The sequence below is a fragment of the Colius striatus genome, chromosome 7 (genome assembly GCF_028858725.1).
Source record: "Colius striatus isolate bColStr4 chromosome 7, bColStr4.1.hap1, whole genome shotgun sequence".
NCBI classification, from domain to species: domain Eukaryota; kingdom Metazoa; phylum Chordata; class Aves; order Coliiformes; family Coliidae; genus Colius; species Colius striatus.
Window position 1 is genome coordinate 24,008,413 of NC_084765.1, and position 13,862 is coordinate 24,022,274.

Here is a 13,862-nt window from a genome sequence, read left to right on the forward strand (position 1 = left end):
AGCCTGGGGGACTGCCAAGCAGCGTCCTGGGAGGGACGAATGCTCCTCCACCCAGCCTGCCTGTCCTCACTGTGCTTACTAGCTCCCTGCAGCGTTTTAGGTTCTGTGTTTTTTTCATCGCCCCTGTGTTTTGCAAGTCCCTTCATTGCAAAAGAGTATCATGCCAGTAGCTGCAGAGATGGTTATTTTTCAGCTCCTACGTCCTCAGGGAAGGGTGGGCAGCCCTCGGTCGCTAGGGTCGTTAGAGTTGGCGGTGCCCAGGCGGTGGCAGGCTGGTGCCACCGGGGGGCCCTGCAGGCCCGGGGACCCACGCGCTGCGCGGGCACCGCTCACTCCGTGGGTCCGAGCAGCTCCCCGCTGGACGTGCGGGTAGCGCCGCTCCGGGGGAAGGGCACCGAGCTCAGAAGAGTCATCTGGCTGTAGCAGTGGCAGGACTCAAACGAAGTCGCAGACTTCTTCGCACACGAGTTCCCGTCCCTGCCCGGAAGCCCTTGGGCTGGTCCACCTTCATCATCCCCCGTTTCGGAGAGCTGCAGAGATTTTTTGAATATATGTTCTTGCGTTAACAAACGTATTTTTATGCTTTGACATGTTCTGGTTTTAATTGTATGTATTTAAGAGGAAGCTGTTAATGTTTGAAGTACTTCATACGCAAATTTGTTTGGCGAAGTAAGACCGTACGTTGATAGAATAAAAGTATTTAGTAATCTTGTAAGGTATGTGGACTCAGGGTGATAACGTGTGTTGGGTATTTTGGGGCACGTGCATTTCTCTCAATGCTAGAGTCGTGCGGGCCGTTCGCCTGAGCTGGGAAGTGGTGGGAAGGGCTCTTGTTCCCTGGTGCTAGTTTGTGGGGGTGCCCATGTCTGTATCCTTCAGCGGGCCAGAGGCCGACGCGTTCCGCTTCTCGCCGCGCCGCCGACACCCGCCCGCCAAGCTCCTGCGGTGCGGGCGGCCCACGCGCGGAGGCTGGCCCCGCCGTTGGGCCGTCTCGGCGCTGCGCCGGGGACTGAGGCTGGCGCAGGGGCGGCTCCGAGGAGGGCCCGTGGGGCTGTCGCCAGCGCGGCGGCGCGGTGCGCCGGCCCCGGGTCGGCGTTCGGTAGCGGCGCGGTGCATTAAGGGTTAAGGCCGTGGCGGCGCTCGGCGCGGAGGGATACGGAGCTGGAGCTGTGAACGTGGTGCTAAGGCCCTGTAAGCAAAAAAATGTCTGCCTGAGGGAAACCCACAAGTTCCTTCCAGCGGGGGGGGGGGGGAGCGCTCGGCTCGTCGCCTCCCACCCAGCCCGCGGCCCGCCCGCCGCCGCCGGCCCGGCCCTGGTCAGCGGAGCGTACGGGGGGCAGCAGGTAAGTGCGGGCGGCGAGGGACTGGGAGAAGTTGAAAAAGAGCAGTGGGGGGAGGGAAGCGGCACCGGGCGCTCGCAGGGGCAGAGACGGCGGCAGGGGACCGTGGCCAGGCGGGAGCGGGGCTGCCCGGGGCCCGCCGCGGGGGCGGCGGGGAGGCCGCGGAGAAGGAAGAGGCGCCACTGGGGAGTCCGAGGGGCGGCTGCCGGGGCCGGCCGATCGCCCGGGTGGCGGGGCGTGCGTGCGGCGAGCCGAGGTCTCCGCCGGCGGTGGGGCGGGCCGCGGACCCCGGGCGAACTGCGGCGCTCGGCCCCGGGCAGGAGCGAGTCCCCGCGGGCGGCGCTCGGGGCGCGCGTTACGCGCTGTGCGGTTCTCACCGCTCATAAAGGGATCGTGGCGGCCGCAGCCCGGCCTCGGCGCGCCGGGCGGCTCCGAAACTTGGAAGGGAGCGGGGGCTGCGGCAGCGCCCCCGCCGCTCCCCTACGGCGCCCGCCGAGCACAAGGGAAAGCGCGGACCCCGCCGCCCCTCCTTTTCCACCCCCCCGCTCGCGTCTCCTGCCGTGCGCGCGCACACATATCGCCGCGCCGCACGCGCATTCCACTCCCCCCCCCCCCCCCCGCCTCCCCTCCTCCCGCCCGCTGGCGGCGCGCGCGCCCGGCCCCGCGTGTGGGCGTGCGGTGCGCGGGGGCGGTTCCCGGCCCGCCGCGGTCCCGAGCGCGGAGCGGCGGTCGCGGCCCGCGGGTGGGGAGAGCCGCCACCGCCGGGCAAGGCAATCGGCAACAATGTTAGGCCAGAGAGAGCTGTGCTGAGGCACGGCCGGCCCCGCTTGTCAGCCCCATTGTTGCGGAGATAGTGAATCAGTTAATCTCGCTAATTCTCCGGACTTCACTGGGGCCGCGTCTGTTTATTTGCTTTCGCTTGCTTCTGGTGGTGGGGGGGAGAAACTTAATTTCGGGCGGCGGCCCCTACGCGATGTGTCTGTACTTTGCTTGGAGTGGAGGAGAAGTGAGATGAGGGAGCTTGGGGAAACTTAAGGAGAGTTGATTAGTTTGGGGAAGCTACTGCCCCGCCCGGCGAAGCGACGCTCCCTTGGGATTCCCCCACCCCGCCTCAGGGATACGGGTAGTAGAGGCCCTTCTTCGCTAAGGACCAATTTCCACGTGTTGAGGATCGGCCCCAGCCACGTTCTGAGGTCCTGCCTGTGCCTTTCTCTCCTTGTGCCTCAGAAGGTGATCGGAGGAGCGGAGGAAGATGAATTCCCAGCAGCAGAGGATGGCTGCTATAGAAACCGACAAGGAACTGAGCGACTTGCTGGACTTCAGTGCGGTAGGATATTCTTCGAGGTCTTCTCATTACTTCTGCTTGGTAAAACTCACTGAGGAGTAGGGGCAGCAGCGTGCAGGTCTTGGCTGGCTCTGTCTCAGCCAAGTTGGACACCTGAACTTTGATGTAATGTCTAGACTTCCAGATTTAATACCGTAATACCAGCTGGGTCAATTGGTTTAACTGGTTAAAATCAGGCTCACCCAGTGATGCCATAATCTAATAATTATGTTTGTTAAGCTGGCATGTGGCAATGGTATTTTGGTTTTGGGTTTTTTTTTTTTCTTCAAACCAAAATAAATTTTGATGCCTATAAATAATGGAGGTTGTTTATTGATAGTTTTGCTTACAAAATTATAAGTATTTTTTGTGTGATACGTTTAACAGATTTCTTGATTTATCAACGTGATAGAAAATCACTGCCTCTCGAATGCTGTTTTTATCCAGTGATTCTAAACTCATGGATCAGGAAGAAATGCATGTTGATTAGCAGAATTTAAGATATATAACTCTTTTCAGTTGTCATAGTACTAGTAGATCTCCTTTTTAATTTTTTTTCAAATTGTTTGTGTTAATGTAGAAAAGATACTTTGGTGGTATTAAACAAGTTGTAAAGAGTGTTTTCGCTTATTGATTTCATGAGTCTAAACATACATTCTGTTTAGTTTCACGAATAAAATAATTGTTTCCTCAAAAGCTTACAGGGATTATATAGCACAGAGTTTCAAAGCCAAATTAAATGATTTTTTTTTTTTTTTTGTTTTGCAGATGTTTTCCCCACCTGTTAATAGTGGGAAAACCAGACCAACTACACTGGGAAGCAGCCAGTTCAGTGGATCAGGTAGGATGCATCCGAAATACAGAAAGTTGATACAACTAGGTCTTGTTGATTTAGCTTAGTCTTTATGTACTCAAAGTATGGTAATCTTTCATTTGTGCATGTTCTCATAAGGTATTAAGATTAATTAGAGGTGTGGTGTTTTGATCTGGCTTTTTAATATATTGTTAACTTGTAACTACGTTTTTCCTCTATATGCCTTAGACTACTGTCCCAGTAAAGTATGAAGTATTTCTAGTCATCTTCACATGCAACTGGTCTGTTTATCTGTTATGTTTAAAATGAATGGCTTCTCTGTTTTTGTTTGTTTGATAAAATCAAACCTACCTGTTCAATTGAAGTACTTTCTAGCCCCTGCATGAAAGGGAAAAACACTTAAGTTAAATGCCAAATAGTAAAACACTCCTGACTCAAGTATGCATTTTAAAATGCAGTTTTTAAACACAATGTAAGGCAAATATAATTTTTCTAGTACTATGTAGTTCTCAAAGTCTTGATGAATAGAATCCTCTCGCATCAAACTTTTATCAGTGCATCTGGAAAACAAGTAACTAGGTTTATGCATGTGACTTTATTGAGGTCACTTAATGCCTGTTTTCAGTGACTTTTAAGCTAAGCCTGGAATAGAAAGTAAGTGGAATTTTTCAACAGATATTTTGTCTCATTCTTTAAAGGGTATGTTTATAACTACTTACAAGAGAGAAACTGAAGTGATTTTTTTTTTTTTTAAGTGAACACAACAAAGTGATGTTTGTTGTGTGGGTTTTTTTTTTTTTTTAGTAAAGTTAGTGAAAGTAAATTTTTAGAAAGCTAGTAGAGGAGTGAAGCAGTTGCTCGAAGTTGTGCAGTGACATCTCCTGTTTGCCTCTTATATTGTAAGAGCTGTTCCTTTAAGTCCAAATGACACCTTGCGTGTTAGTGACACTTTAGAATTTTTGGTTTTAAAAGCATCTTAAAACTTCTGAATTGTATACTTTTGCAAACTCTTCAGACACTGTTTGCCACATTTGATTTTGTGAAAATACATAGCAAATGTTGTAAATGAAGCATTTTACTTTTTTGTTTCCTAAAACAGATACGTGTTTTTGTCTTTGTATTTAAATTATTGTCACTAATAAGATAGCAAAACTGCATATATAACATGTTGTTAATTGGGTTTTATTTTTTTTCTGGAAAAGAATCCCAACCCATAGTCAAGATAGTTACTTCTTAAAAGCTTGTTTAAAAATATATTCAGGCAGGTAAACCTCACTGTGGGGAGTATAACCTAAGAACTATGTTCCCCTTTCCCCTTTTTTTCATGGAAAAGGAGAACATTTTTCTGTTGAATAATAAAGCTTAAATTTTTAGTTTAGGTTTTTGATTACTGTTAGGTAATATGCCTTGCCTTATATGTAGATTGTGTTTCCTCTTCTTTCCTTGGATGGCTCATAAAAATAGAATATGTCAGATTATTTAGTTGTTTGGGAGAAACAATGTTATTGACTCCTTGAATTTCTTTACCACTATGATATATCATCATGTAGATACTGATTGTGAGCAGTACCCTACAGCCGTCAAACAAGCTGCAGCCTCAACCGAATTATGTGGGGAAGGATAATAGTATATAGTTGAGGGTTTTATTTCAAAACATTTCTAGTTGTAGAGATTTACTGGTTAGTGGCATTGTATGCCCTAATTCTTGTAATGTTGTGGCCTAAGCCTTGACCTAGGGGATTGCCCTGCAGGAGTGAGAGGTGACAAACTTCCATATTAGTTGTGTTCTGAGCCAATGTTAAGTGTTGCAGAAAGACTATGTTAAGATCGCTGGTGAAGCATAGGCGTTGAGTTTCCAGTACTCAAATTTAATTGTGACCTTGCTTTAATTTCAAGCGTTCTGTAACTTCTATGACAAACAATGTTTGAAAACCTTTAGTTTTGTTTTTGTTTTTGTTTTTTTTTTTTCCTGCTAGAGGCTACTTTTTAAAAAGAAATGTGATAGGAGGGGGTAGTTATTTCTTTCAGCTATCTGGTACTGAAAAGTACTCCATGCACAGATGCCTAAATTTTTTTCTTTGAATACAGAATACTGCTACCTCTGACACAGACTTTCTGTAATTTTGATGGCAATTACAGTGAAGTTTGCTTCAGTACCTTTCCCATTAAACTCAGTTGTTTTATTTTTTTCTGATATCTTTTCAAGCATACTAAAGGAAAGTGTTTATTGTTTGTTATTATAAAACCCCCTTTTCTCATTTTCTTAGAATCATAGAATTGTAGGGCTTGGAAGGGACTTTTAGAGATCATGTAGTCCAGCCACCCTGCTGAAGCAGGTCTGCCTAGATCATGTCACAGCTTCAAATAAACAAATGTGAAAACACCTTCACTGCTTCCCCTCAACCTATTAGTGATTTGGGATGCAGCTTAATGGCAGCCATTAAGTAATTGAAAATCAATTGCATGTCTGCATGGTTCTTAAGACTGTATATTTCTGGGAAATTTGATTTGGAAGGAGGGAATGCTCATGATGCATTTTTCTTACCATCCTCCAGGCCCCCAGTTTAAAAGGACAAATTAGTTGCTGTTCATGGATAGTTAAATTCGGTTTGTTTTTCAGGTGTGGCTTTGTGAAGTATTGAAAATACTAGGGTGTATGTTATTAATTCTGATACAACCAGCTTGATCTGGTATAGTTCTGCAGTATTTCTGTTGATTATGCTGTGGAAATATATGCATAATTGGGGTACATAAATAAAACAGCTAGTATGACATACCTGTAATTTGTAAGAAAACAGTATCATGGATTAACAAATGAACATTGTGTTTTGATGAAATGATAGCTGAAGTCTAGTGTTGGAGCAGATTTCTACTGATCCATGCATTATGAATGAAAGCTACAGATGAAATAAGTGATCTGATATATCATAGTATCTTATGACGGTAAGTCGTGTAAGCTGCTGATAAAGTCAAATAACTTGGCCAGACTACTGGTGAAAATAAACATACTGGAAAAGTAACCTCATATGTAAGTCTGTGAGTTAGGCCACAAAATAGTCCATGCCATACTTGTTGTTTAAAACAGAACTTGCCATTCCTTACTCCTCCAAAACCAACTTGTGAAGATTAAGGCACGTCTATCTTAGACGTTGTAGAAGGAGAGGGCAAAGGTCAAACTTTCTAATCAGCGTTTTTTTTAGATGGTGGTAAAGAACAGTATGATATGCAGTGAAATTTTGCTTTGTTTTGCTTTTGTCAAAACTGCAAAATGTATGCCAATACAAACCTGGGTAGGTACTGTTTTCATCCTAGGCTCATGGTAGCTCCACTGAAATCCAGTCACAATATTCGGATGTCTGCCATAGGCAACAATAGTGAAGTTTTCCTATAGTTCCCAGTAGATTTGATCTCAATTTAAATTCTTCCTGTAATTGAAATTTTTTTAGTCTCAGGGGTGGAACCTTAAATTAAAGGTGCTTTTTTTCCCCCCGTTTTTGCAAAGATCTTCTTAGATATGTAGACTGTATCTAGACAGTATTTTCTATGTGGCCTGCTGTCTTCAATTTTTGTAGCCATCTTATACCAATAGGATTATTTTTGCATGGGTCTGTGCATGTGTATATGTGAAGTGTCAGTTGAAAAGGCTGAAGTAAGGCCATGTGGATGTCTGACACAAAACAAAGGGGTAGCAAATCTTGTGTGCCCCATGACACACAAGATCCTTCCTCATACTAGATCTACATGAAGAAATAATTATGAATTTGTCTGGTTAAATGTCTGCTTGTGTCAGTTTGGTCACCTTTTATGGACATTCTAGAGGCCGACCTTTCCTTTTCTCTCTACTAATGTACTGAGTTTGTAAGGAATGGATTGGCATAGGCCACTAATTAGGGACTTGATGCAAAGACCATTTAAGTTGATGGCATGCCATTAACTTGAGTGTCCCTAAAGTACGGCCATGTGTCTTGAGTCTGGGCACAATGGCAATTCTTTAGCAGGTCTGTTAAGTTACCAAACAGTGTTTCCCAAATTAGCAAAACCTGACTTGATTACTGTTTGCTAATCCCAGAAACTCTTAATTTCTTTTCTGGTTTTGCATCAGCAATTCTTTATAAAACAAGGCCCAACAAAAAACCCTGGGAGAGGTACCTGGATGGGCAATGTTTTAAATACTGCATTGGTTAATCTCCAATAAAAGTTGGAGAGAAGGCACTAATTCTGACAGCCTTGGAGAAAACTGCAGGAGGATGAAACTTTTTTACATAAGCAAGTTACTTCTCCTAACCTTTCAAAATACCTTTTTTAAAAAAAACAGAACTCTGATTCCTATGAAGAGTCTGTTCTCTGATATCATTGTGTGTGTGTTTTTGGTACAGTGTTGTACTGAGGCATAGGAAATTCCTAGTGCCCCTTCCTAGTCCTTGAATTTAAGGAGTAGATAAGAAGTCTCATGTAGTCACGGAGTCTGGTCATACAATGTGTTCAGTCATGACAGAGTCTTTTAAACTAAAAAAAAAAAGCTAACCCCAAAAGGTGGAAGGCCTATATTTCAGGAATTTGATCTGTATTTCTGGCTTTGTTGTCCGAAGTGTGTCATAATCCTGTGTGTTCTTGTCTGTTATTCAAAAGAAGCTTATTGTGTGTTAAATGCCAGAAATCTAGGGTGGCCTGTTAAAATAAACATTAGATCCTAAAGCTATGTGGCTCTCTTATTTTTATATTTAAAATCTAATTTATCATCTGTTTCTGTTAAAAGTGAACCATCAGGCTTAATAACTTCTTATTTCATTGTGGATCTGAGGGATGCTAAATTCTCTCTCCTTCAGAAGAGTCTGGGAAGTTGGAGAAGCCTTGTACTTTAAAGCAGACAGATATCCATAGCTTCTCTCCCCTCTAGTTGTTTGTAGGAGAGACTGATTTATTACCCTTCAGACGAGCCAAACATTAGATGAATATTTTGGTCTGGATCCCTCACCTATTGTGTTGAGAAACCTAGGAGGGTGATGCAGTGCTAGTAAATACGTGACTGCAGCTTGCCTGTTGGCAGCCTCTGTCTCACTATTGGTTCTCTTTTCCCTTCAGCTTTACAAAGATAAATTATCAGATATTTACTGTATGAACAGTCTTTAAAAGTATAACTTGTAAAAGAACTATGTGACTGCTTCCATATTCCTGTTGGAGAAAGAGGAGAGGAAAATAAATGTTGGACGAATCAAGGGAACTGATAACCCAATCTTCAAGCAGACATTCTTTTGCAAGGTGGTTGTGGTCTTGTGGATACTCAGTTGTTTTCAATTTTGTGGTTTTTTGTTGTTTGCTTTTTTTTAGAGAAAAGGAAAAGTTACTGGAATTGCTATATGTTCGGAATCTAGCTTGGTGAGCGTATAAGTTTATTCATAGCACATAAAATGATATTCATCTAAAATTTATTGTCATTGGCCATGGTTTTCAAACGACTGTTATAACTTAAGATGATGGTGTAAACTTCACGTCAATTGTCTTCTTTTTAGAGATAGACCTTATGCTGTTAAGGGAAACTGTAACTTGTGCTGTATTGGTGTGCTTTCAAAAAGTGTATCTCATATTTCCAGCAGTTAGTTTTCGCTGGGTAAGAGCAGTGATGTGATTATAGTGTTTACAAGCACAGCATCTAACTTCCAATCCCTATGTAATGTTACTGCCTGACAAAGCAAGGAAGATCTTTGCAATGTTATTTCCGGGTGGCTTCAGAAGCTCTGGGGTTGCAGTAGTGCTTTGTCCTTTCCTGATGTGGAACTACCAGGATAGGGAATCTCCAGCCATCACCCTCCACCCCAGCCAGTAGCTCCTTGATCTGTCAAACTTTTCTCATGTGCTGTAAGTGATGAAGGGTATTCAGATGCTTTGGAGAGTGGTCTTAATGGGATGTAGGAAGGAAAATCATTTGGAATTGCCTGTTGCTGTATATTTCAATTTACACAGAGAACAGTGACAATATAAATGTAAACACAAGAACAAGAGCTTGAGTGAAGTGGAAGAAGAATCCTGAAGAGAGAGTGAGAAGTTGCTTGTTATCTGCGCAAGTCTTTTTCTTTAGAGTAGTGCAAATGAGGTTATTACTTACTTGTGTATGCTTTGATTGTACCTGAACTTGTATTCAGTCTCTTAATTCCTGTAGAACCTGTATTATTTCATTAGCATTTACTAAGACTTGAGATATTTACAGTTTATTTTTTTATTTCTTTTTTGTTCTTGGGAAGGGGATTTCATGTTAAAAGCTGGTCATTCATACATATGTGCTAGAGTTTCCCTTCGCTGCACTTTGCTCCAGCTGTCGCACACAGAGAACTTAAACTCAGTCATTTTGCTGTCAACTTGGTATGACAGCTGTTTTTCTCAGCTAATTCTACTTCATCTATAGATGAAGTCTATAGATACTGTTACACAAAATTCTGTTAATGTACTATATAATGTACTATGAACTTGGCAAACTCTCTTAAGTTACTAATGAATTAGTTTTGTATCTGCTCCGGTCAGAAAGTCACAGAATTTAATTAGTAAATAAAGAAATAAGAGAAGACATTATTTTCTTTTGCCATGTGAACTATTTAATGGAGATTGTTTATTGAGTAGTCATCACTAGTTTTAAATTGTGTATACAGCTAATCACTTTTTCTGGTATTAAGCTTTGTGAGGAAAGGGGAGAAGATATTATTTCAGTGCATAATTATCAATCTAAGAATGGGAAGTGTATTTCAAATGTTTTGTTCTGTCTGAAATAATGATGGCTACTCCTTTTATTTGTTGGCCTTTTTAATTAATGTGAAAGCCCGTAAGTTCCTAGTTCTATTGTGTAGCTGAACCTGATGATTTAGAAGTATTTCTGGACCTTTTAAATACTACAATCTGTTATTTACTAGGGGTCATAGAGACAAGGTTTTGGTGTGGTTTTTTTCTTTTTTTTTGCATTATGAGTCCAAGATGAGATAATGATAATTTTTTTGATGTCTTGAATGAATGCCTTGTTTTTTTTTCATTTGTGAAACAAAGCTGTGTTTGTAAACACAACATTCAAATATATAAAGGACATATTTTTTTTTTGGTGAAGATGTTAACTGAATACCAAGAATGTTCAGAAAGAGCAGCTTTTGTTATATTTAATAATATCTCACTGTCTTCAGAGGATAATCAGGCTAAAATGTACCCAGTCAATCCTTAGGACTTTGTTAGATTCTTCTTGTATGCTAAGGATGGGATTTAAAAAAAAAAAAAAAAGGAGTTGAAATTGGGAAGAACGTGTAGTTTACTTGACCTAAAGCAATGTAACACAGAATAATCTCACTTATCACAATAAAACAATCATTGCTGGTGTTCTGAAGAAGTACTTGGAATTGGGCATGGAAGAGGAAGAGACTTGATAAAAAGGGTTTACTTTACAGCCTTATTAGTGGAGTGAGGCTCTCTAGGAATGACAGTAAAACCTGAGAACAAAAGCAAGAAAGGTCCGTCTTGAACAGGAAAATTTTACACTTCCATGTTAATGTTGTGGAAAACTTCAGAAAATACTCATGCTGTAGAATTGTATTTTAAAAAGAAGGTAAAAAGTGTAAATTGTTGGTATTAAACACAATTTCTCTTTATTGGTTAGTAAAAGATAGATATTTTTTACATACAACTGACAGTTTTGAACTCTTTTTTTTCTGAAGTAAATCTTACTTATTGCAGTGGACTTGATTTCTAACTCCAGATCTTCTACAGAGATTGCTTATCTTGGTTTTTTTTGTAAGCATGAGTGATTTATGTTACACTTTTCAAGTCTGCTTTTTTGTTGTTGTTTTGCAACCTTTTTTATCTGTACTAGTTGTAGCTGCAGAAACAGCAGCATCTTTGTGTCTCTGTTATATGGAGTTCTAGTAATAAGTTGAACCACTTTCTTTTTATGTTCTGCTTCACTTCGCATTAACATTTTGTTTGTGCCTTGTCTGTGAAAGAGTTTGTCTTGGACTAAGATGAAGCAGTGGTAACATGGAGAAACTTAAGTTAGACTGGGTTACAGTTCTATATAGAAGTGTATTCTGAGTGAAAATTACATTTTAGATGGTGTGGGTTTTTTCCTTTTTTAAATATACAGATGAATAGGGAGAACTAATTGTTAGGAAAACATACCTAGTTAAAACAGAATGCAGATTTGGTCAAATATATCAGATGAATATCAGACTGAATGTTCTATGTGTTAAATGAATTTAAGTTTACATTTAGTTGAATATAAACAAGAAATTTATCTGTAGCATTACATGGTGTCTGTATCTGTTCTGTTTAGAGTATAACCGAAATATTGCTAATTTTAACATGTATACCATAGTTTTTTGAGAGTGAATTAGTTTTTAGTCTGCTTCTTCCATGTTCAGGTTTTACAGACAAAATATTTAGTGTATTGAGTGGTTCCAAGACTGACCTAAAATAAAAACTGAGTCCATCTTACTGGTTTTTGTGTGTACTTTCTGCATTTTTCAAGTCTATATAAAGGTTCAGAATGAACTGTTAATTTACTTGAATAAGGCGGTATGAAGGGAATCAGACAGAGGATCTAGTGAAACCTAGAACTTACCATGTTTCATACCTATTAGAATATAAAGTGACGAAAGTCAAAAGAGATCAGTTTAAAGTAACATTACTTTGCAAATTTTGTTTCTCTAGTTCTATTGGACAATGTATTTAAAGCCTAAAAGATGTAGATAAACCCATGATAAAGTCATCAAACTTAGCATTTTGCATGCTGCAGGGATTGCTTGTAACCAAGTATCTCTTTGAGTTTTCTACTGTGGTGCATTGATGTTGGTAGGATGATGTGGAGATAAATATATTTCAAAAAATCTTTAAGTATTTTTAGTCTTCTGTAGCAGAATGAATTTCAGTGTTCATTTAAATTTTTTGTTGATTTGAATGCAAGATACTAGTGTCATGGTGTTATTCCAAGAGCTATTGTGGCTACTCTGTGAAGTGATTAAACCAGACAGCTTTGCTTGTAGGACAAACATTTCTTATATTGTGATGTTTCGACCATTTTCAATGCGACACCTATCCTGTTCCATTTTTTTTTATGCAGCAACTTCATGAGTCATAATCCTTGCAGAAGAACACAGCTTAAAATAATCACTGATTGTTTCTTTGCAATTCTGTTCACTGCCCACTGCAAATAAACAAGAGCAGAAATTACAATATCATTTAATCCTCTAATGTTTGCTTTTTGACGTGCAAAACATTCTCTTATAATAGAGAAGTAATCCATAAGGAGGGTAGCTGCTCTTTCATCTTCTTGAACACTAAATGAAGTCAAGGCTTTTATGAAGAGATGGTGATTTAATGAAGATGACCGAGTTTTGGAGTAATGAAAAGCTTTTCTATATTTCTAAAAATGATGTGTGGTGCTTATTACTGCAGTGTTCAAATGGCTGTATTCTGTAGTGTGTCTTTGGAAAATTTGTGCTTGTGATGCTTAGATGCCAGGTGATTGAATGGTATGGTAAATAAAAAGCCTTTTCCTTAGTTTGATTTTTATAAGAATTATCTCTGCCACTTTATGTGTGTAAATGCATGTAATGTGTGATGTTTTCTCTGTGCTGTGTAAAGACTTTATTTTGATAACCTTGAAAATATCTTTGCTATTGTATTCCCTTGCCAGAGGACAGTAGTAAGCACACAAAAAAATGGACATTGTCAATATTACTTATGACAGGAACATCTGAATTAGATCTTTTTCTTGCAAGTATTTGTAAGATGATAAATTTTAAAACTTAGAATCCTAAGAATCCTAAACCAAAAAAATTAACCTCCCACCCAGCCCTATACAAAAAACCCTCTCAAAACTGCAAGCCCAAATAAAAACCCAGCAAATCAAGACCTTTCTGTTGTTCACATCATTAGTTTGTTTGGCATAGTTTAAAAATGACCTGTAATGTTACTACTTGCAAAGCTAGCTAGATAAGGCCTGATAATACAAAAAGAAGCAGAGAGAGGCTTTAAAGGATGGCAGACCATATCCTCTCCAGAACATAGTCTCCCAACAGCCTTTGAGGCCCTGAATCAGCAAAAGGGCCTTTTATTTTTCTCTCTTTGTAAGCCAACCTCTTTAAAGTTGGAACTAGTCAACTTCTATAAAAGTTAATGTAATCTTTTTTTTTTTCTTCTACCAAGATTTGAGGAAGATTGTGATTCTTTACAAATTCTGTGTTTAGTCTTCAGTGTTTGAGTGCTTCTGCCTGTACTGTACAGCAATCTTAAAGGTTGCTGAACTCTTCGAGGGTTGGTAGGAACATAAAGAACACAACCATGTTGTTACATTTCTCATTGTGTTACAGGAAAGATGTATGGGTTCATCAGGGGTGAATGAACTTGGGTGAGCAGC

The 13,862-nt window shown here is 40.8% G+C and overlaps 1 protein-coding gene across 4 annotated transcripts in view; it reads left to right on the forward strand.

The window, feature by feature from the left end:
- The first annotated feature begins 1,052 nt into the window (after positions 1 to 1,052).
- TCF12 (transcription factor 12) overlaps positions 1,053 to 13,862 on the forward strand; it is a 169,031-nt gene continuing 156,221 nt past the window's right edge. For 2 of the 4 annotated variants that reach the window (XM_061999259.1, XM_061999260.1), the window contains exons 1-3: positions 1,053 to 1,343; positions 2,568 to 2,667; positions 3,433 to 3,505. In XM_061999259.1, coding sequence (XP_061855243.1) covers positions 2,593 to 2,667; positions 3,433 to 3,505 — 148 coding nt within the window. In that variant the 5' untranslated portion in view covers positions 1,053 to 1,343; positions 2,568 to 2,592. The remainder of the gene's footprint in view (positions 1,344 to 2,567; positions 2,668 to 3,432; positions 3,506 to 13,862) is intronic. The other 2 variants (XM_061999263.1, XM_061999262.1) reach the window with 2 other exon arrangements.